Raw genomic sequence first — 23,521 nt, 5'->3', positions numbered from 1 at the left:
GGTAGCAATTGCTGATTAAAGTACGAACTGTCTATGTGAGAAGTGGCGAGTGTGTGTGCGCGCATGCCCGTGAGCACGCAGGTGGTTGTAGGCGTGGGTGTGGATGCTTTTACCTACATGGTACATTAAAGGGTCAAAGGCCTTTCTAAACTTCCTAAATGTCTACTTTTAACTATGTCCTAAAACCGTATCTAGTTCCCTGATATGACCCAAAACCGGCTCTTCCAAGCTGGGAAGAAGAACCAGACGGCATGCATCCTCAGAAACAATGCAGTCTTTCCTTTTTTTTTTATAAAGAATATCTCAAATCAATTTATTTTATATACACATTAAAATCTTTTATATTTAATAAATGTGTAAGATACAAAGACAAAAATGACAACTCCCAAGACCCAATACCCATGATGAATATGAGTTTCCCTGACCCAGAATTTACCATCATTAAGGTCTGGAAATATTTGCTTCCATCTAATCACTGTTTTTGTTATTGTAAAATTATTATTGTTTTTGTTTTAAAAAGATACACATATTTATGCAATTGAAATTTAATAGAAAAAATTAAACAAGAAATTTTTGATCTTTATGTGTAGATACTATATGTTTAGTGATATTAATAGAACCCTCAGGCTTGTGTTGAGTCCCTTCTAAAACCTTTTGATGGACAGAGGTAGGATTTGAAAACTAACCCTGGCAGTGTTTCTTTATTTTGTTACTATTCATTTTATTTCCTGAATCCCATTAACCTGTGAGGCTCTGCCCTACCCCAGAACAGTGCCCAGGTGTGGCCTCTGAAACAGTACAAATGTGGAAGGTTTCCCTCTGTGCCATTTATGCCAGGGGCAGGGCTGGAACAGTGAGGTGTGTGTGGGGGGGGGGGGCGGTGGGTGGGTGGCGGTAGTTTTACACTTTCTGGTTCCTGGCCTGGAGCCTTCCTTCAGGCCACTCTAACTAGAGACCCCTCCCCCTCCCACCTTGACCTTGAGTAACCAACACCAACCAGAACCAACAATGTAAGGGAGAGGTTACAAACCCGAACACATAAACAAGGCAGGCAGGTGAAGTGCATGAGTGAGGTGGGCCAAGTGTAAGAGAAAGCGGAGGTGATGAGAGGACGCTGCCTGCTAGAGAAAAGCTCGGCCCATCCAGCTGGTTATTGCCCCGGGGAAATTAGCTCTGGGGTTGCCAGCTCTTACAATTTTTCTACAGAAAATGTGGGTGTTTAGTTGTCATCTCCTAGTTTCAACTGTTAGTGACTAAGTAAAAAAAATTTTTTGAACATATGCCAATCAAACAAAAATAACCCCACACATCTGCGGGCCAGATTTGACCTGCAGCCACCAGTTTGTCCCCTGGGCTTTAAGGTCATTAACAGTTTAATGAATGTTAATGGCCTGCCTTAACAGACTTAGATTCCCTTCCTTGAGGTTCAAAATTAACAGAAATGCAAAACTTTATGCCATCAGTTAGAACTACAGAGCTACAGCGGGATCTTTCACTTTTTACTGTACGTATATACTTTCATTAATTAAAAAAAATTTTTTAATAGTAAACAAATGTCACTTTTGTGCTAAAAAGAACAGAAACCTGGGGAAAAAACAAAATTGGGGTGATTTTGCACCCCCCAGGCTACACATGGCAATGGCTGGAGACATTCTTGACTGTCACAACCAAAGTGGTACTTGGGGGTGGGTGGTCTTACTGGCATCTAGTGGGTAGAGGCCAGGGATACCACTAAGCATCTACAATACACAAAGCAACTCCCCACAACAAAGAATTACCCAGCCCAAAAAGGCAACAGTGGCTGAGAAACCCCAATGTACTTAAGCAAAACACAAAACTTGTGGACCTAGAATATATGAAAGGTTAATGCGGAAATGATGTCAGAAATTATTCTGTATGTTACTTGAAACTATATAGTGATTGGCTAGCGTTTCAATTCCTTATCTGTAGAAATTTCAGATAATGGTGAGAGTGTACTATTAAACAACCACACCCTGACAGATCCTCTCCAGAGTTATTGTGGATTTGCCGTTCATTTTCAATGACTTAGCAGTAGTTAGAACACACAACACAGGACAGCTACCTGGCAAAGGTGATTTAGTGATGTTTGCCGTCTCAGAATTTGGGAAAATCTTCTCGACACTGCAAGAAGAAAAGAGTGAGTATGACACATTTTATGCTTTACGGTCCGACCTTAGATTTTCCGCAGGCCGATTTCAAAAAGTAGCTTCCTTGTTTGCCTAACTTTGTCACTGTCCAATCCTGTTTTCTGCACCCACTGGCAAAACCCTGCATTTGCTTCTTTGTTCTCCCATATGGACAACTATTTCCTAAGATGACGATATTTGGGGTACATATTTCAAAGTTGCCCACACTCCACACTGGCAGGTGTGAGAAACTGTGGCGTCAATCAACCGTGAGTAAAAGCAATTATTTACTTGTCTTTCATTTCGCTAATTGCAAGCTCAATCACTTCTCCCCATAAATAATTGCAGGAATCAAGTGGAAGCTTTGAAGAAGGCCCTTTAAAAAGTAGTATGTCTACTAGGAAACCTTGATTGAGCAGGGTTGCTTCTAGGATAGAACCCTGGGCGGCACCTTGAATGTGGCTTTGCATTCATCATCTGTCGTTTTCATCCAACAGTCTCCACGACCTATTTGTACGGATGATCCTGGGTCCTATGCTGACATAATAGGCTGATGCTTTGAAGTGGGGTGATCTTATATCTGTAGGTTTCGAAGCAGACAAGTCATGTGCCAGCCCAAGGTCTTCATCCTTACAGAGTCCTTTGGAAAGGTGTGTGTCTCCACTCCTTGCACCTTCTCGAAGTGCACCCTCAAGGCTCCCTGGGGAGAGTGGGCGCTTCCAGGCTCCCATAGGTGGCAGGTCCGACAAACCTCCTGGCTTTGGACTTTCAACAGATTTGCTTTGCCAGCGTAATTAAAATGGGCACGGGGCATTCTTCTCATTAATTTCTGAACTGGTCAAGAAACAATCAGAAATTTCCCTGGGATTATTCTAATTTGTACTCAGAACCAGCTTGGTTGGAAAAATAGGGCATGGAGTGGAGGAAGGGGGGGGCAGGTGGAGTCGGGGGACAGATGAACTTCTAATTTTCCAGGCCGATCAATCGTTAATCCTTCTCCTTAATTACTTTTTCTTTAACTTTGTGATGTGGAATTTAGTGCTCATGAAAAGAAAAGAGCTGAGAGCCGTGAAATAAAGCAGGCTTTATCAATAGGTGATGGGCACGGCAGGCGGCCTCAAAGCACGTCTGAAAGGGCCCCCTTTGCCTGTGGAGAGAGGGTAATTGGATCTCCTTCATTTTCCTTGCTGGTACTTATTTCGGGCAAGCATGGCCAGCTGTATTCAAATGGGGTTTTAAGAAACACATATCTTAAAACTTTATTTGGCTTAACATCATCTCACCTTGGCTTAATAGCACGTGAGACTTCCCACAAGTAAAGACACATCGACACAGAGAAAGAGGACCAGTTTTCTCAGGCAACATGAATGCTGGGGAATGAGTGGTGATGCTCAGCAGAGAAAAGATTCACAGTCCGAATCCCCCATGAGAAATATTAATTTTGCTTTCTCATTAGGCAGAGAATTAAATAGATGAAGCCCTGAAGCTCTTGTCTGTCTTCTATTACCCCCACTTTGTGGACAGGAGCTTCAGGGAAATCTCCATTTTAGGGTCAGATAGGCGTGAGTTTGACTCCTGGCCCCTAATTACCATCTGCGTGTCTGTGTGGCTTTGGCGAAGTTTCTTTGCCTCTCGGCGCTTCACCTGTAGAAGAGGGATACTGTTTCCTACATTGCAGGGATGGGTGAGGATTAAATGGGATAAGGAGTGTGGTGGTGACAGCAGAAACTCTGGCATCAAACAGACCTAGGGGCTAATCCTGCCTCTGCTGCTTACTTCCTCTCTAAATCTGTTTCATTTTCTGTAAAGGAGAGGTGTGCCACCCATAATAAACATTTTGTGAGGATTAACGAAGTTAACGCATGGAAAGTGCTGAGCATGATAGTTGGTGCTTTGTAGGCATCAGTAAATTCTTAGCTATTATTATTATTTTATTAACAACCTATATAAAATATCTGGCACTAAAATGTTACCCTCCCTTCCCCCCTGCTCCCAAACTTCATACTTACATTCAAACTTGATGTTTCGTAAATTTTCTGGGAGGTCATGGAGAGCCACTTTTAGCCACTCATCCAGCTGTTTGGCAAACTTTCGGATCACCTGAGTTAAGCTAGAAAGAGAAATGACACATGCTAAGTGCCTTGTGTGTTGCCCAGTCCTCCCCACAGGCCCCTACAGAGTCTTATTTCCTCTGATGGTGTTTTGACTGCAATCATTAGGTGCCACTGAAAGCAGTAACCTCAGGGACAGGGTCAGCAGTCCATGCCCTGTGGAGAGCTGGTGGGTCTGAGAAGGGCGTGGACAGAATGTGCTCTGGTGCCCACGCTGGTCGACGAGGGAGACACAGCATACACAGGTGTGGGGAAAAGCCCACTGCAATGCTTGGCATCATCCAGAACCCTGTCTGCGAGTAAGACACCATCCTTCGTGTTTCTGAAGAGGCTTGTGGGAGGGGTAATGACAGTGGACAGTGGACCTGAGAGCACCGTTTGCAACTGGCCTCTCCTCTTCATGCTGTTCAGTCTTGTTGGAGCTCCCCAGGCGGGCAGGAACCCCATCTGCAGCATACCGCCACGCCTGCCCACACAGCCGGGACTCAGGCTTACTAAAATGTTTGCCTCTTGGTAGGAACTGGGAAGCAAGAGTACATTTTTAAACTGACAAACAACCCTGACACAGACCTGGAAGCCATGTCAGATTTGGAAAGTCAAGGACTGTTTGGGGGCAGGAGGTGGGGTGGGGTGGGGCTAGAGGGGTAAAGGGTTGAGGGGGCAGTCGGTTGCAATATGAGATGGGAATCTGGAGTCGAGGAGACATTAAGCACCATTTTCAGGCTCTCACCATCAAAATCATCTGCTCATCACCTTAGGTCCGGTGTCCTCCATGAGGTCCTCCTTAGTCATGCCTGCCACAAGGACCTCTCCCCACCCTCACCATCCACACCATCCTTGCCTTCCACCAACACTGCCTACCCTGCTCTCATTCAGTCCCCGTCAGATTCTCCCCCTAGATAAGCAGTCCTAACTGTGTTCCCCTGCTCACTCACTCTTTCCTTTTCCATGACTTACTACAATCTTCTCTGTGTTCCTCACACTTCCAAACCCCCACCTCCCCCCTCTCCACCAGCAGGTGGCATCACCTCCTACTTCTCAGGGAAAACACCCCAAAGAAGTCAGCCTACCTGACAGAATCAAGGATCCAGCCCCATCTCTTCCCCTCCTGCCTTCTCAGGAACCTTCCACTGCTGACTGCTCCTTCTCCTGCATATTCACCTTTTCCTCTCTCTTGATCATTCCTCTTGTCATTTTAACATGTTCAAAAATGTCTCACCTTAAAAACAAAAGACCGTCTTCTTTCCTCACTCTATCTCCTCAAGCTACTATCCTCTTTCTTCCACTTCACAGACATACTTCTTCAGAGTTGTCTAGACTCTCTGTCTCCTCTTCTTCACCTCCCATTCACTCCTCACCTCACTCCTGTACCTCCGCCTACAAAGCTCCCACCCAGGCAGCAACCTCCATCCATGACACAAACCCATAGACTCATTCTGGTCCTCACGTTGCTTGACATCTGGCAGCATTCGGATCCGTTAGCCCTTCCTCCTTTTGGAAACGTTTACTTCACTTGGCATTTGTGACCCCTCCATCTTCTGGCTACTTCTCCCCAGTCACAAAGCTCAGCCCCCCCTACCTGGCCATTACATCGTCCAGTTCTTCCAAGTCTAGTCCTGGGCCCTCTCTTATCACATTGTATTCCTTCCTTGGATAGTTTCTCCATGCCCACAGCTTCAGTCACCATCTCTAGAACTCTGGACCAACTGCATGCAGGACACGTCCATTTCAAAGCCCCAAAAGGTCCATCGAACTAAACATGTCCAAACAGAATTCATCATTTCCCCATCAGACCTGGTTCTTTTCTGTGGTCTCTATTTCAGTGTGCACTCTACTTTGTTGAGTTTTGTTTTTAACATTTTTATTAAGAAAAACTTCAAACCTTCAAATACCCATGACCCAGCATCAATAATTAGCAACATTTTGCCAGTTTAATTTATCACATGCTTCTTTTTCTTTTCTAGAGTGTTTTAAGTGAATTCAGGATGTTATGCATTTCTAACTGACAAGTTTTAAATATGTATTTATATATGTACATACATGCACAAACACTTAAAACCACCATGCCATTGTTATACCCAACAGAATGAATAGTAGTTCCTTCATATTATCTAAAGCTCGGTCTGTACTCAAATTTCTCTATTCCTCTCAAAGACATCTTCTAGTTTGTCTGAATCAGGATCCAAACAAGTTCCACACGTTGCATAAAAGATATAATTGCCTTGTTCTATTTCTTAAGCCTTTAAAAAAAATTCTATTTCATGCCATTGGTTTATTGGCAACATCATGTTATTTGTTCCATGGAATGCCCCACATTCTGATTTGGTTGATTTCTTCCTTGTAGTGACACTTAACTGTTCATTTATCCTGTGTGCTTCCTATAAACCGGGCACAAAAGGAGGAAAAAAAGAAACAAAAGCTGAAGGAACTAACAGAAAACAACTAGCAAGATAGAAGATTTTAATCCAACCATGTAAATTAATTACATTAAATATAAAGGTCTAGACATAGCAACTAAAAATTAGAAACTGTCATATTGGATAAAAAAGCAAGACCTCATTATATGTTGAGAATATGAAATCTACTTTAAGTATGAAGACATAGAGTAATGGAGTGGAAAAAAGATATACCATGCAAACACTAATAAAAAAAAAAGCTGGAGGGGCTTCCCTGGTGGCGCAGAGGTTGAGAGTCCGCCTGCCAATGCAGGGGACGCGGGTTCGTGCCCCGGTCCGGGAGGATCCCACATGCCGCACAGCGGCTGGGCCCGTGAGCCATGGCCGCTGAGCCTGCACGTCCGGAGCCTATGCTCCGTGGTGGGAGGAGCCACAACAGTGAGAGGCCCGTGTACCGCCAAAAAAAAAAAAAAATAAAAAGCTGGAGTGGCTATCTTACTAATCAAAGTAAACTTCTGAACAAGAAATATTACCAGTGTTAAAGAAAGGTTTTACATTATGAAAAGCAGGCAATTCATCAAGAAGTCACAACAATCCTAATGTGTATGTACTTAATAGAGCTTCAAAATACACGAAGCAAAAACTGATAGAAGTAAAAAAAGAAATAGACAAATCCACAATTATTGTTAGAGACATCTATATTCCTCTCTTGGTAAACAATAGAACAAATGGACAGAAAATCAACAAGGGCATAGAAAACATAAAAAATGCTAACAATAAACTTGACCTAATTGACATTTATAGAACATTCCACCATATGAGAGCAGAATATACAGTCTTTTCAAGTACACATGGAATATTCACCAACATATTCTGGGCCACCAGACAAGTCTCAAAAAAATGTGAAAGAACTGATACAATACAACATATGTAACCTGACTATAAGAAAATTAAACTAGAAATAACAGAAAGATATGTCGAAAATCCTGAAATATTTGGAAATTAAACAACTCACTTCTAAATAACACATGAGTCAAAAAGAAAGTCACAAGGGAAAATATTTTAATTGAATTAAAATGAAAACATAACATCAAAATTTGTGGGATGCAGCTAAGCAGTGATTAGAGGAAAATTTATAGCATTAAATGCTTTATTAGGAAAGTAGAAAGATTTATAATCAATGACCTAAGCTTCCACTTAAAGAAAATTAAAAAAGAAGAGTATATTAAACTCAAAGCAAGAACAAAAGATAAAAGCATATATCGATAATATTGAAAACAGAAAAACAGTAAGAAACCAAAGAAATCAGAGAAACTAAATGATGGCTTTTAGAGAAGATTAATAACATTGATAAACCTCTCGAGACACTGACCAAGAAAAAGAAAACATGATATAAACTACCCACATCAGGGATGAAAAAAGGGACATCACTACAGATCCTACAGATATTCAAAGGATAATAAGGAAATACTATGAACACGTTTAAGCTCATGGATTTAAAATTTTAGATAAAATTCTATACAAACTCTTACAGAAAAAGGAAGAGAGGGACTCATTTTATGAGGCCAGGATTACCCTGATACCTAAACCAGAAGACACTAAAAGAAAATAAAACTAAAGATCAATAACTCTCATGAATGTAAATCCTCAACAAAATATTAGCCATTCAGATGTAGCGATTATACATATGTATGAAACTATCATGACCAAGTGAGTTTATCCTGGGGATGAAAGCCTGTTTCAATATTTGAAAGTCAAACAATGTAACCCACCTTATTAACAAACTAAAGAAAAACCATATGATGATCTTGGTACAAAAAAGCTTTTAACAAAATTCAAAATCTTTTCATGATAAAAATTCTCAACAAACTAGAAATGGAAAAGAATTTCTCCAACCTGATAAAGTGCATCCATAAAAAAAACCTATGGCTAGCATCATTTTTTTTTTTTTTTTTGCGTGTACGCGGGCCTCTCACCGCTGTGGCCTCTCCCGCTGCGGAGCACAGGCTCCGGACGCGCAGGCTCAGCTGTCATGGCTCACGGGCCCAGCCGCTCCGCGGCATGTGGGATCTTCCCAGACCGGGGCACGAACCCACATCCCCCGCATCGGCAGGCGGACTCCCAACCACTGCGCCACCAGGGAAGTCCGTAGCATCATTTTTATAATGAATACTGAATGCTTTTCCTTAAGATCATGGAAAATGCAAAAATGCCACCCCTACTTAAATGGGGACATCATTTGAGAGGTGCAATAAGACAGGGGGAGAAAAGAGTATACATATTGCAAATCAAGACATAAAAGTGTCTTTATTCCTAGAGTACATGATTCTACTCATAGAAAATCCCAAAGAATCTACAAAAAAGCTATTAGTCAGTGAGTTTAATAGGATCTCATACAAGATCAACAAACAAAAATCAATCATTTTTCTTCAACAATCAATGAACAACTGGAAACTGAACATAAAAAATAGTAGCATTTACAATAGCACCAAAACCCACAAAATAATTAGATATAAACCTAGCAAGACATGTACAAAATCTATTTGCTAAAAACTCCAAAACTATGAAACACCAATGAAGAATATTAAAGAGGACCTAAATAGATGGAGAGATATACCACATTCATGGATTGGAAGACACAATATAGTTAGGATGTCAATTCTTTCAAAATTTATCTATAGATTCAATATAATCCTAAACAAAATTTCACAGAACTTTTTGCAGATTCTATGAACTTAATATGCAGAAGCAAAGGAACAGTTTTGAAAAAGAAGAACAAAGTTGGAGCACCCATTCTAACTGACTTTAAGACTTACTACAAAGCCACAGTCATCAGAACAGTGTGATATTGGTGAAAGGAGGACATATAAAGGAAAGGAACAGAATTGAGAGTCCAGAAATACACACACACACACACACACACACACACACACACACGGCCAAGTAAGTTCCCACAAAACTTCAATGTAATTCAATAAATAAAAGTTAAGTCTTTATAACAATTGGTGCTAGAATATTTGGACTTTCATCTGCAAAAAGCAGAAATGAACCTTTATCCCTACACCTTACACCATATGGAAAACTCAAAATGAACCAATGTAAAGTCTAAAAAAATTATAAAATGTAAAAATTGTAAAACCTAAAACATCTAGAACATAATCTAGGAAAAAACTGTGACCTTTCTTGACAAATGATTATTAGATATAACACCAAAAGCAAAATCCACATCATAAAATATTGATAAATTGGACTTCACCAAAAGTTGAAAATTCTGCTCCTCAAGTGATAATTGTGTATAACGTGAAAAGCCAAGCAAAAATTGAAAGAAAATAGTTTCAAAACACAACTCTGGAAAAGAACTTGTACCCAGAATATATAAAGAATTCTGCAACATCCATTTATGATAAAAACTCTCTGGAAGGTGGGCATAGCGGGTACATACCTCAACATAATAAAGGTCATATATGACAAACCCATAGCTAATATCATACTCAATGGTGAAAAGCTGAAAGCATTTCCTCTAAGATCAGGAACAAGACAAGGATGCCCATTCTTGCCACTTCTATTCAACACAGTTTTGGAAGTCCTAGCCACAGCAATCATACAAGGAAAAGAAATAAAAGGAATCCAAATTGAAAAGGAAGAGTAAAGCTGTCATTTTGCAGATGACATGATACTATACATAGAAAATCCTAAAGACAACACCAGAAAACTCCTAGAGGTCATCAATGAATTTGGTAAAGTTGCAGGATACAAAATTAATGCACAGAAGTCTCTTGCATTCCTATACACTAACAACAAAATAGCATGAAGAGAAATAAAGAAAACAATCCCATTTACCATCACAACAAAAAGAATAAAATACCTAGGAATAAACCTACCTAAGGAGGCAAAAGACCTGTACTCTGAAAACTATAAGATGCTGATGAAAGAAATTGAAGATGACACAAAGAGATGGAAAGATTTACTGTGTTCTTGGACTGGAAGAATTAATAATGTTAACATGGCCATACTACCCAAGGTAATCTACAGATTCAATGCAATTCCTATCAAAATACCCATGACATTTTTCACAGAACTAGAACAAATAATCCTAAAGTTTACATGGAACTGAAAAAGATCCAGAATTGTCAAAGTAAACCTGAGAAAAAAGAAAAAAGCTAGAGGTGTAACCCTTCCAGATTTCAGACTATACTACAAAACTACAGTAATCAAAACAGTATGGTACTGGCACAAAAACAGACACATAGTTCAACAGAACAGGATAGAAAGCCAGAAATAAACCTATGCACTTATGATCAATTAATCTACAATAAAGGAGTCAAGAATATACATTGGAGAAAAGATGGTCTCTTCAGTAAGTGGTGCTGGGAAAACTGGATAGCTACATGTAATGAAATTAGAACATTCTCTAACACCAAATACAAAAATAAACTCAAAATGGATTAAAGACCTAAATGTAAGACAGATACTATAAAACTACTACAAAAACATAGGCAGAACATTCTGTGACATAAATGGCAAAACATTTTTTTTGATTTGTCTCCTAGAGTAATGGAAACAAAAGCAAAAATAAATAAATGGGACCCAATTAAACTTAAAAGCTTTTGCACAGCAAAGGAAACCATAAAGAAAATGAAAAGACAACCTATGGAATGGGAGAAAATATTTGCAAACGATGCAACCAACAGGGCTTGATTTCCAAAACATACAAACAGCTCATATAGCTCAACAACAACAAAAAAAATAACCCAATCAAAAAATGGGCAGAAGACCTAAACAGACATTTCTCCAAAGAAGACATACAGATGGCCAAATAGGCACATGAAAAGATGCTCAACATCGCTAATTATTAGAGAAATTCAAATCAAAACTACAGTGAGGTACCACCTCACACCAGTCAGAATGGCCATCATTAAAAAGCCTACAGATAACAAATGCTGGATAAGGTGTGGAGAAAAGGGAACCCTCCTACACTGTTGATGAGAATGTAAATTGGTGCAGCCACTACGGAAAACAGTATGGAGGTTCCTCAGAAAACTAAAAATAGAATTACCATATGATCCAGCAATCCCACTCCTGGGCATATATTCAGACAAAACTATAATTCGCAAAGATATATGCACCCCTATGTTCACAGCAGCACTATTTACAATAGCCAAGACATGGAAACAACCTACATGTCCACTGACAGATGAATGGATAAAGAAGATGTGGTACATATACACAATGGAATACTACTCAGCCATAAAAAAAGATTGAAATAATACCATTTGCAGCAACATGGATGCAACTAGAGATTATCATACTAAGTGAATTAAGCCAGACAAAGACAAATGCCATATGATATCATGTATATGTGGAATCTGAAATATGGTACAAATGAACCTACCTACAAAACAGAAACAGATTCACAGACATAGAAGTTGCCAAGGGAGAGGAGGAGTAGGAGAGGAATGGACTGGAGTTTGGACTTAGTAGATGCAAACTATTACATATAGAATGGATAAACAACAAGGTCCTACTGTATAGCACAGGGAACTATACTCGATATCCTAGGATAAACCATAATGGAAAAGAATATAAAAAAAGAATGTATACATGTGTATAACTGAGTCACTTTGCTGTACAGCAGAAATTAACACAACATTGTAAACCAACTATACTTCAATTTAAAAAAAGAACAAATTACTGTTACACACAACAACATGGATTATGCTAAGTGAAGTGAGTCATACTCAAAAGGCTACTTACCATGTGATTCCATTTATGTAAGATTCTGGAAAAGGTGAAAGTATAAGCACAGAAAATAAATGAGTGATTGCCAGGGGCTGCCAGTGGGGAGAGGCACTGACAAAATAGGCGAAGTTTTTGAAGTGATGAAACTATTTTATATTTTGTTGTATACACTAAAAATGATGAATGTTAATGAATATAAGGTATACTTCAATAAACTTGAATTTAAAAAATAAAATTAAATTAAAAGCTATAAAATATAAATAATAATATAAAATAAACTGATAGAACTAACAACAAAAGTATCTGTTGTATCAATAAATGTATATGGGCTGGACTTACCTTATAAGAGAAAAATCAGATTGGATAATAAAACAAATTCTAATGGTTCTGTATACAAGTGAGTTATAAAGATTAAAAATAAAAGAGTGGGCAAATGTATTCCCTCAGATGAAAACAAAAAGAAAATAGAGGTCATGATTTCAATATCAGACAAATTGAATTCTGGGCCAAAAAATATTAAATGAGACTTTATAATGCTAAGAGTACAATTTACAATGAAGATGTTGTAATTCGTAAGGAAGGCATTACAACTCACACTGAAGACGAAGCAATTAGAAATATCAAAGCACTAACATTCAAAAACAAAATAATAGGAAATACAAGGTGAAATAGGTTGGCACACATTAGAAATCAGTCTTTAACTTACTAACCTTTCTCAGTCCATAACAGTCTAAGTGGACAAACACTAAGACAACACAAGAACTAAATAACAATAAATTTGGTCCAAATACATATATGTCAAAAAGTCTGTATGAAGATACAGAATGCTTCTTCAAATGTAACAAAACTGACCATATATTAGACAACAAAATCTAAGCATAGTCTCAAAAGAAGAAATAGTTCAGAAAACAGTCTAATCACAAAGCAGTAAAGTTAAAATGAATAACATAACCAGGAAATAATAGCTCCAAACAACTGGATATTTTTAAATGCTCTATTTAAATTCTTAGGACAAGAAGGAACTCCAAATCAATGTTGCAAAATATCTAGAAAATAACAGTATTAAAATATTACATATCAAAACCTATGAGATAGGGCTTCCCTGGTGGCGCAGTGGTTGAGAGTCTGCCTGCTGATGCAGGGGACACGGGTTCGTGCCCTGGTCTGGGAAGGTCCCACATGCCGCGGAGCGGCTGGGCCTGTGAGCCATGGCCGCTGAGCCTGTGCGTCCAGAGCCTGTGCTCCGCAACGGGAGAGGCCACAACAGTGAGAGGCCCGCATAACGCAAAACAAACAAAAACAAACAAACAAACAAAAAAACCCAAAAAACCTATGAGATAAAGCTAAAATTGTGCTCAAAGGAAAAAGCCGAGCCTGAAATACTTATGTTACTAACCAAAACTAAAAGAAAGTACATAGGGACTTCCCTGGGGATGCTGTGGTTAAGAATCCACCTGCCAGACTTCCTTGGTGGTGCAGTGGTTAGGAATCTGCCTGCCAATGCAGGGGACATGGGTTCAAGCCCTGGTCTAGGAAGATCCCACAGCTGCGGAGCAATTAAGCCAGTGAGCCACAACTACTGAGCCTGTGTGCTGCAACTACTGAAGCCCATGTGCCTAGAGCCTGTGCTCCTCAAGAGAAGCCACCATGATGAGAAGCCTGTGCACCACAATGAAGAGTAGCCCCCGCTCGCCGCAACTAGAGAAAGCCTGTGCACAGCAACGAAGACCCAATATAGCCAAAAAAAAAAAAAAAAAAAGCAAAAAAATTCAGAAAGAAAAAGAAAGTAAATACATCAAACCTCTATTTTTTGGTCAATTTTTTTGGTCACTGATATAACCCAACTTCCTAGATCTGAGTCAGACACATAGGAGACACTCAATAAATATGTGTTGAATAAACGAGTAACAGAGTAAACTTAAGAAAGGAAAAGGAGTTAAAAAAATAAAGGCAGGGCTTCCCTGGTGGCACAGTGGTTGAGAATCCACCTGCCAATGCAGGGGACACGGGTTTGATCCCTGGTCCAGGAAGACTCCACATGCCGCGGAGCAACTAAGCCCATGCACCACAACTACTGAGCCTGCACTCTAGAGCCCGTGAGCCACAACTACTGAGCCTGCATGCCGCAACTACTGAGGCCCCGTGCCTGAAGCCCATGCTCCGCAACAAGAGAAGCCACCACAATGAGAAGCCTGCGCACTGCAACGAATAGTAGCCCACGCTCACTGCAACTAGAGAAAGGCTGCACGCAGCAACAAAGACCCCATGCAGCCAAAATAAATAAATAAATTTATTAAAATATAAATTAATTAAATAAAGGTAGAAATTAATATGTTAGAGAAAAAGAAATAATAATAATACCAATAAATACATCCAAGAGCTTTTTCCTTGAAAAAAATTAAACAAATTAGGTAACCTATTCACAAAGAAATGGCAGAAAACACAACTATGCAAACAAAAATGCAGTAAAACAGAAATAATCACAGACACAAAGGGAACTCAATGAATCCACAAACCCACTTTGTTCAACCCTAAGCAAGTAAATTTAAAGATCTGGAAGAAATTGATAATTTTCTAGGAAAATATAATTTACCAAAACTTACCTCAGAGAAGATAGAAAACCTAAACTGACCAATTACTATAGGAAAAAAAGAAGAAAAATTTCAAAGATTTACTCCTGCAAAACACTCGGCCCAGAGGCCTTCAAAGAGAAATTAATTCTGTGTAATCTTCAAGAGCAAATAATTTCAATGCTATTTAAACTGTTTCAGACCTTAGGAAAAAAAGTAGGGGCAGAGGGAACCTTCCAGATTCCTTTTATGAAGCAAAAATAATGTTGATACCAACAACTGACAAAGATTCAACAAAAAAGAAAAGTGCAAACCAGTCTCACTTCTGACTCCTGATGCAGAAATCCTAAATAAAATAGAAAATAAAATCCTGCAACACATTAAAGAAAATAATAGACTATGAGTAAGTGGGTGTATTCTAGGAATTCAAGAATGGTTCAATATTAGGATATGGGTAATATGATCTCTTCTATAGATGATGGAAAGCATTGGATAATATGCAACAACCATTTTTCATCAAAAGTTTAATGCAATAAGAAAATACAGATATTCCTTAGCATGATAGAATATCTCATTCTTAATCCAAAGCCAGCATCATGTTTAACCGAGAAACAATAGATGCATTCTCATTAAAGTCAAGAGCTTTTAACATGTTCTTGAGGAATAAGCCAACATAATTAGATAAGATAAATAAATTAGAAAGATATTTTTAGATAATATAATTCTAAACCTGGAAAATTTAAGAGAAGCCCCCAAAAGGAATACAAAATTAAGATAGTTAAATTTAAAACAGTCAGGTCCAAATAGAACACACAGAAACCAATAGCTTTCATATATATAAACAACCACCAGTCAAGAGATATGGAGGAAAAGACTGCATTTACAATAGCAACAAAAAAAAGTAAGAATGAATTTAATTTTAAAAATATATATGATTTATACGAAAAAATATATACAACATTCCTGAAGGCCACAAAATTTAAGACCAGAATAAATGGCAAGGCAAACAGTGTTCTTTTCTAGAAATTCTCAATACCATAAAGATATAATTCTCCCTAAATTAATCTATAAGTGTAATGTAATCCCAATGAACATACATATATTTATATATAAATTTTTATATGTATATAAATACTTAAATAGTCAAACTGACGCTAAAGTAGTTAATATGGAAAAATAAGAGACAATAATAGGAAAATTCTACAAACAGAAGTAAGTATGAGGAGCTAGCCTATCAAATATTAAAATATGTTTAAAAGCGCAAAACTTAAAGACAGCGTGACCCTGGAACATGAATATATACAAATATCTATGGTATAGCCTAGCAAGTCTAGAAATAGCACCAATACATATAACATTTACTACATTAAATAGGAGGCACCTCAAATCTGTGACGAAAAAATGGAATAGTTAACATATGTATGGGGATAGGGAGAGCTGTTGGGGAAAAAATGAAGCCATACTTTACATCTTACACAAGGATGAATTCCAAATTGTATAAAAGTTCAAAAGTACAGAATCAAAGCATAAAGTTTGTAGCATAAACCAAGGGAAAATTATTTTGTAACTGGAGTGGGAAAGACTTCTAAAACAATGAAACAAAATCCAGGAGCCATAAAAACAAGGACTGATAAATTCAACTACACAAATATATTTTCTGTACGGCAAAAACAAAGGAACAAAATGAGAAAAGATTTGCAACTCTTATTACAGATAAATGGTTAATATTTCTAAAAAATAAAGAGCTCTTAAAAATCAATGAGATAGCCTCATATACCAGAGGGCAGACAGCAGAAGCAAGAAGAACTATAATCCTGCAGCCTGTGGAACAAAAACCACATTCACAGAAAGACAAGATGAAAAGGCAAGGGCTATGTACCAGATGAAGGAACAAGATAAAACCCCAGAAAAACAACTAAATGAAGTGTAAATAGGCAATCTTCCAGAAAAAGAATTCAGAATAATGACAGTGAAGATGATCCAGGACCTCGGAAAAACAATGGAGGCAAAGATCGAGAAGATACAAGAAATGTTTAACAAAGACCTAGAAGAATTAAAGAACAAACAAACAGAGATGAACAATCCAATAAGTGAAATGAAAACTACACTAGAAGGAATCAATAGCAGAATAACTGAGGCAGAAGAACAGATAAGTGACTCGGAAGACAGAATGGTGGAATTCACTGCTGCAGAACAGAATAAAGAAAAAAGAATGAAAAGAAATGAAGACAGCCTAAGAGACCTCTGGGACAACATTAAACGCAACAACATTTGCATTATAGGGGTCCCAGAAGGAGAAGAGAGAGAGAAAGAACCCAATAAAATATTTGAAGAGATTATAGTCGAAAACTTCCTTAATATGGGAAAGGAAATAGCCACCCAAGTCCAGGAAGCCCAGAGAGTCCCATACAGGATAAACCCAAGGAGAAACATGCCAAGACACATAGTAATCAAATTGACAAAAATTAAAGACAAAGAAAAATTCTTGAAAGCAGCAAGGGAAAAATGACAAATAACATACAAGGGAACTCCCATAAGGTTAACAGCTGATTTCTCAGCAGAAACTCTACAAGCCAGAAGGGAGTGGCATGATATACTTAAAGTGATGAAAGAGAAGAAACTACAACCAAGATTACTCTACCTGGCAGGCATCTCATTCAGATTCGATGGAGAAATCAAAAGCGTTACAGACAAGCAAAAGCTAAGAGAATTCAGCACCAGCAAACCAGCTCTACAACAAATGCTAAAGGAACTTCTCTAAGTGGGAAACACAAGAGAAGAAAAGGACCTACAAAAACAAAAACAGAACAATTAAGAAAATGGTCAGAGGAACATACATATCGATAATTACCTTAAATGTGAATGGATTAAATGCTCCAACCAAGAGACACAGGCTTGCTGAATGGATACAAAAACAAGACCCATATATATGCTGTCTACAAGAGACCCACTTCAGGCATAGGGACACATGCAGACTGAAAGTGAGGGGATGGAAAAAGATATTCTGTGCAAATGGAAATCAAAAGAAAGCTGGAGTAGCAATACTCATATCAGATAAAATAGACTTTAAAATAAAGAATGTTACAAGAGACAAGGAAGGACACTACATAATGATCAAGGGATCAATCCAAGAAGAAGATATAACAATTATAAATATATATACACCCAACATAGGAGCACCTCAATACATAAGGCAACTGCTAACAGCTGTAAAAGAGGAAATCGACAGTAACACAATAATAGTGGGGGACTTTAACACCTCACTTACACCAATGGACAGATCATCCAAACAGAAAATTAATGACAAAACACAAACTTTAAATGACACAACAGACCAGATAGATTTAACTGATATTTATAGGACATTCCATTCAAAAACAGCAGATTACACTTTCTTCTCAAGTGTGCACTGAACATTCTCCAGGATAGATCACATCTTGGGTCACAAATCAAGCCTCAGTAAATTTAAGAAAACTGAAATCATATCAAGCATCTTTTCTGACCACAATGCTATGAGATTAGAAATCAATCACAGGGAAAAAAATGTAAAAAACATAAACACATGGAGGCTACACAATACGTTACTAAATAACCAAGAGATCACTGAAGAAATCAAAGAGGAAATCAAAAAATACCTAGAGACAAATGACAATGAAAACATGACGATCCAAAACCTACGGGATGCAGCAAAAGCAGTTCTAAGAGGGAAGTTTACAGCAATACAATCCTACCTAAGAAACAAAAAACATCTCAAATAAACAATCTAACCTTACACGTAAAAGAACTAGAGAAAGAAAAAGAAACAAAACCCAAAGTTAGTAGAAGGAAAGAAATCATAAAGATCAGAGCAGAAATAAATGAAATAGAAACAAAGAAAACAATAGCAAAGATCAATAAAACTAAAAGCTGGTTCTTTGAGAAGATAAAATTGATAAACCATTAGCCAGACTCATCAAGAAAAAGAGGGAGAGGACTCAAATCATTAAAACTAGAAGTGAAATAGGAGACGTTACAACAGACATCGCAGAAATATAAAGCATCCTGAGAGACTACTATAAGCAACTCTGTGGCAATAAAATGGACAACCTGGAAGAAATGGACAAATTCTTAGAAAGGTATAATCTTCCAAGACTGAACCAGGAAGAAATAGGAAATACGAACAGACCAATCACAAGGCATGGAATTGAAACTGTGATTAAAAATCTTCCAACAAACAAAAGCCCAGGACCAGATAGCTTCACAGGTGAATTCTATCCAACATTTAGGGAAGAGCTAACACCCATCCTTCTCAAAATCTTCCAAACAATTGCAGAGGAAGGAACACTCCCAAACTCATTCTATGAGGCCACCATCACCCTGATACCAAAACCAGACAAAGATACTACAAAAAAGGAAAATTACAGACCAATATCACTCATGAATATAGCTGCAAAAATCCTTAACAAAACACTAGTAAACCGAATCCAACAACACCTTAAAAGGATCATGCACCATGGTCAAGTGGGATTTATCCCAGGGATGCAAGGATTCTTCAATATACGCAAATCAATCAATGTGATACACCATAATAACAAACTGAAGAATAAAAACCGTATGATCATCTCAATAGATGCAGAAAAAGCTTTTGACAAAATTCAACACCCATTTATGATAAAAACTCTCCAGAAAGTGTGCGTAGAGGGAACCTACCTCAACATAATAAAGGCCATATACGACAAACCCACAGGAAATGTCATTCTCAATGGTGAAAACCTGAAAGCATTTCCTCTAAGATCAGTAACAGGACAAGGATGTCCACTCTCACCACTATTATTCAACATAGTTTTGGAAGTCCTAGCCATGGCAATCAGAGAAGAAAAAGAAATAAAAGGAATACAAATTGGAAAAGAAGAAGTAAAACTGTCACTGTTTGCAGATGACATGATACTATACATAGAGAATCCTAAAGATGCCAGCAGAAAACTACTAGAGCTAATCAATGAATTTGGTAAAGTTGCAGGATACAAAATTAATGCCCAGAAACCTCTTGCATTCCTATACACTAATGACAAAAAATCTGAAAGGGAAATTAAGGAAACACTCCCATTTACCATTGCAACAAAAAGAATAAAATACCTAGGAATAAACCTACCTAGGGAGACAGATGGCCTGTATGCAGAAAACTATAAGACAGTGATGAAATAAATTAAAGATGATACAAACAGATGGAGAGATATACCATGTTCTCGGATTGGAAGAAGCAATACTGTGAAAATGACTATACTACCAAAGCAATCTACAGATTCAATGTAATCCCTATCAAATTACCAATGGCATTTTTTACAGAACTAGAACAAAAAATCTTAAAATTTGTATGGAGACACAAAAGACCCCAAATAGCCAAAGCAGTCTTGAAGGAAGAAAACGGAGCTGGAGGAATCGGGCTCCCAGACTTCAGACTATACTACAAAGCTACCATAATCAAGACAGTATGGTACTGACACAAAACCAGAAATATAGATCAATGGAATAGGATAGAAAGCCCAGAGATAAACCCATGCAACTATGGTCAACTAATGTATGACAAAGGTGGCAAGGATATACAATGGAGAAAAGACAGTCTCTTCAGTAAGTGGTGCTGGGAGAACTGGACAGCTACATGTAAAAGAATGAAATTAGAACACTCCCTAACACCATACACAAAAATAAACTCAAAATGGATTAGAGACCTAAATGTAAGACCAGATACTATAAAACTCTGAGAGGAAAACATAGGAAGAACAAACGCACTTTGACATAAATCACAGAAAGATCTTTTTTTGATCCACCTCCTAGAGTAATGGAAATAAAAACAAAAATAAACAAATGGGACCTAATGAAACTTAAAAGTTTTTGCACAGCTAAGGAAACTACAAACAAGACAAAAAAACAATCCTCGGGTTTCCCTGGTGGCACAGTGGTTGAGAGTCCACCTGCCGATGCAGGGGACACGGGTTCGTGCCCCGGTCCGGGAAGATCCCACGTGCCATGGAGCGGCTAGGCCCGTGATCCATGGCCGCTGAGCCTGCGTGTCTGGAGCCTGTGCTCCGCAATGGGAGAGGCCACAACAGTGAGAGGCCCGCATACCACAAAAAAAAAAAAAAAAACAAAAAAAAACAACCCTCATAATGGGAGAAAATATTTGCACACAAATCAATGTACAAAGGATTAACCTCCAATATATATAAAAAGCTCATGCAGCTCAATATGAAAAAAACAAACAACCCAATCCAAAAGTGGGGAGAAGACCTAAATAGACATTTCTCCAAAGAAGATATACAAATGTCCAAGAAGCACATGAAAAGCTGCTCAACATCACTAATTATTAGAGAAATGCAAATCAAAACCACAATGAGGTATCATCTCACACCAGTTAGCATGGGCATCATCAGGAAATCTACAAACAACAAATGCTGGAGAGGGTGGGGAGAAAAGGGAAACTTCTTGCACTGTTGGTGGGAATGTAAATTGATACGGCCACTATGGAGAACAGTATGGAGGTTCCTTAAAAAACTAAAAATAGAATTACCATATGACCCAGCAATTCCACTACTGGGCCTATACCCAGAGAAAACCACAATTCAAAATGACATATGTACCCCAATGTTCATTGCAGCACTGTTTACAATAGCCAGGTCATGGAAGCAACCTAAATGCCCATCCACAGACGAATGGATAAAGAAGATGTGGTACATATATACAATGGAATGTTACTCAGCCATAAAGAAGAACGAAATTGGGTCATTTGTAGAGACGTGGATGGATCTAGAGACTGTCATACAGAGTGAAGTAAGTCAGAAAGAGAAAAACAAATATCGTATATTAACGCATATATGTGGAACCTAGAAAAATGGTACAGATGAACTGGTCTGCAGGGCAGAAATTGAGACACAGATGCAGAGAAGAAACGTACGGACACCAAGTGGGGAAAGTGGTGGTGGTGGTGGTGTGATGAATTGGGAGATTGGGATTGACATATATACACTAATATGTATAAAGTGGATAACTAATAAGAACCTGCTGTATAAAAAAATAAATAAAATAAAATTTAAAAAAAGAAATCAATGAGAAAAACATCAACTACCAAATAGAAAAATAGTCAAAGGATAAGAACAGAGAGTTCATGGGAAAGAAATAGAAATCACTCTTAAAGACATGAAGAGATATTCAACTCCATTCGTAATAAGATAAATGCAAATTAAAACCTCACTGAGACAAGTTTAAGTCACAGACCCTTTGAACCAGGAATTCAGCCCTTTAGGAATTTATCCTGCACATATACTCTATGTAGTAGGATGAAGGGTTGTTCCCCCCATAATACGTCCAATTGGAACCCGTGAAGTTGACCTTATATGATAAAAGGGCCTTTGTGGATATGCTTAAATTAAGGAGCTTGAGATGAAACCTTGGATTAACTGGGTGGGCCTCAGATCCAGTGACAAGTGTCCTTACGGGAGACAGCAAGACACAGAGTGGGAATCAATGTGAAGATGGGAGGCAGAGACTGGAGTGATGCAGCTACAAGCCAAGGATAGATGGCACCCATGAGAAGCTGTGAGAGAGGCACAGATCAGATCCTCCCTCAAAGTCTCTGCAAAGAACCAACCCTGACAACCACTTGATTTTAGACTTGTGGCCTCCAGAACTGTGAGGGAATACGTTTGTTGTTTTCAGCCACCCAAGTACCACCCAGTTTGTGGTACTTGGTTATTGCAGCCCTAGGAAACTAACAAACTACACCATGTAAAAGAATGTACTAAAAACATCATCACAACATTGTAATAGGACAAGATTGGAAACATCAAGACAACTAATTTAACTCAACACAGAGGAACAATATGCAGGTGTGAAAAAGAAAAAAAAACACTTCTTTATAGACTGATGTAAAATGCTCTCTGTAGCAGTTCCAACAGGAAACAGATGCCACTCAAAACACTAGAGTTTGTTTATAAGGGACAAGTCATAAAGGCGTGGATAGGCATAGGAGAACCCATAAAGGTGACCGCTGCAACCAGGGGTTAGGGTCAGCAGGCTCTCATCCACCTCATGACGAAAGGACAACCTGGAGGGAGAGAGGCGGCCTGGAAGGCAGCAGAGCCCAGTGGAGGTACGTGGCCAGCCGGGGGTGACCTCATAGGGAGGGAGGTAGTGAGGCAATCTCCTGACTTCACTCTCCTCCCTCCCTTTGATGTCCCTTCTGACCCCCTCCCCACCACCAGCTGATCAGGGCTGGAAGCCAGAGAGAAAGGGAGCCCTGTAAGGAGTTCCATGCAGTCCACCCTCCCCACCTACCCCTCACCGGGCAGAAGGCAGCATGGAACACAGCGGAGCCTACATCTGAAGGGGCACAGAAGCTGTCCAACACAATCTCCAAGACTTGTTTTTTTGAAACAAGGTATAGAACAGCATATGCAGTATGTCATCATTTGAGTAAGAAAAAGTATATGTCATGCACTGGTTACATGTGCATAGCAGATCCGGACGGGGCCCTAAGAAAATGACTGTATTTGATGCTCTGGGGAGACGACCTGGGTATGTGG

At 38.7% G+C, this 23,521-nt stretch overlaps 1 protein-coding gene across 2 annotated transcripts in view; it reads right to left on the bottom strand.

The window, feature by feature from the left end:
- Positions 1-23,521, bottom strand: part of RFX4 (regulatory factor X4) — a gene marked incomplete at both ends in the record, with an annotated part of 163,897 nt that overhangs the window by 41,002 nt on the left and 99,374 nt on the right. For both annotated transcript variants that reach the window (XM_082666389.1, XM_082666390.1), the window contains 2 exons: positions 2,084-2,142; positions 4,157-4,257. In XM_082666389.1, the coding sequence (XP_082522515.1) occupies positions 2,084-2,142; positions 4,157-4,257 (160 nt within the window). The remainder of the gene's footprint in view (positions 1-2,083; positions 2,143-4,156; positions 4,258-23,521) is intronic.

Source organism: Grampus griseus (genome assembly GCF_964374135.1).
Source record: "Grampus griseus genome assembly, chromosome: 11".
NCBI classification, from domain to species: Eukaryota; Metazoa; Chordata; class Mammalia; order Artiodactyla; family Delphinidae; genus Grampus; species Grampus griseus.
Note: the sequence above shows the minus strand (reverse complement) of the source record. Positions and strands in the feature narration are given on the sequence as shown.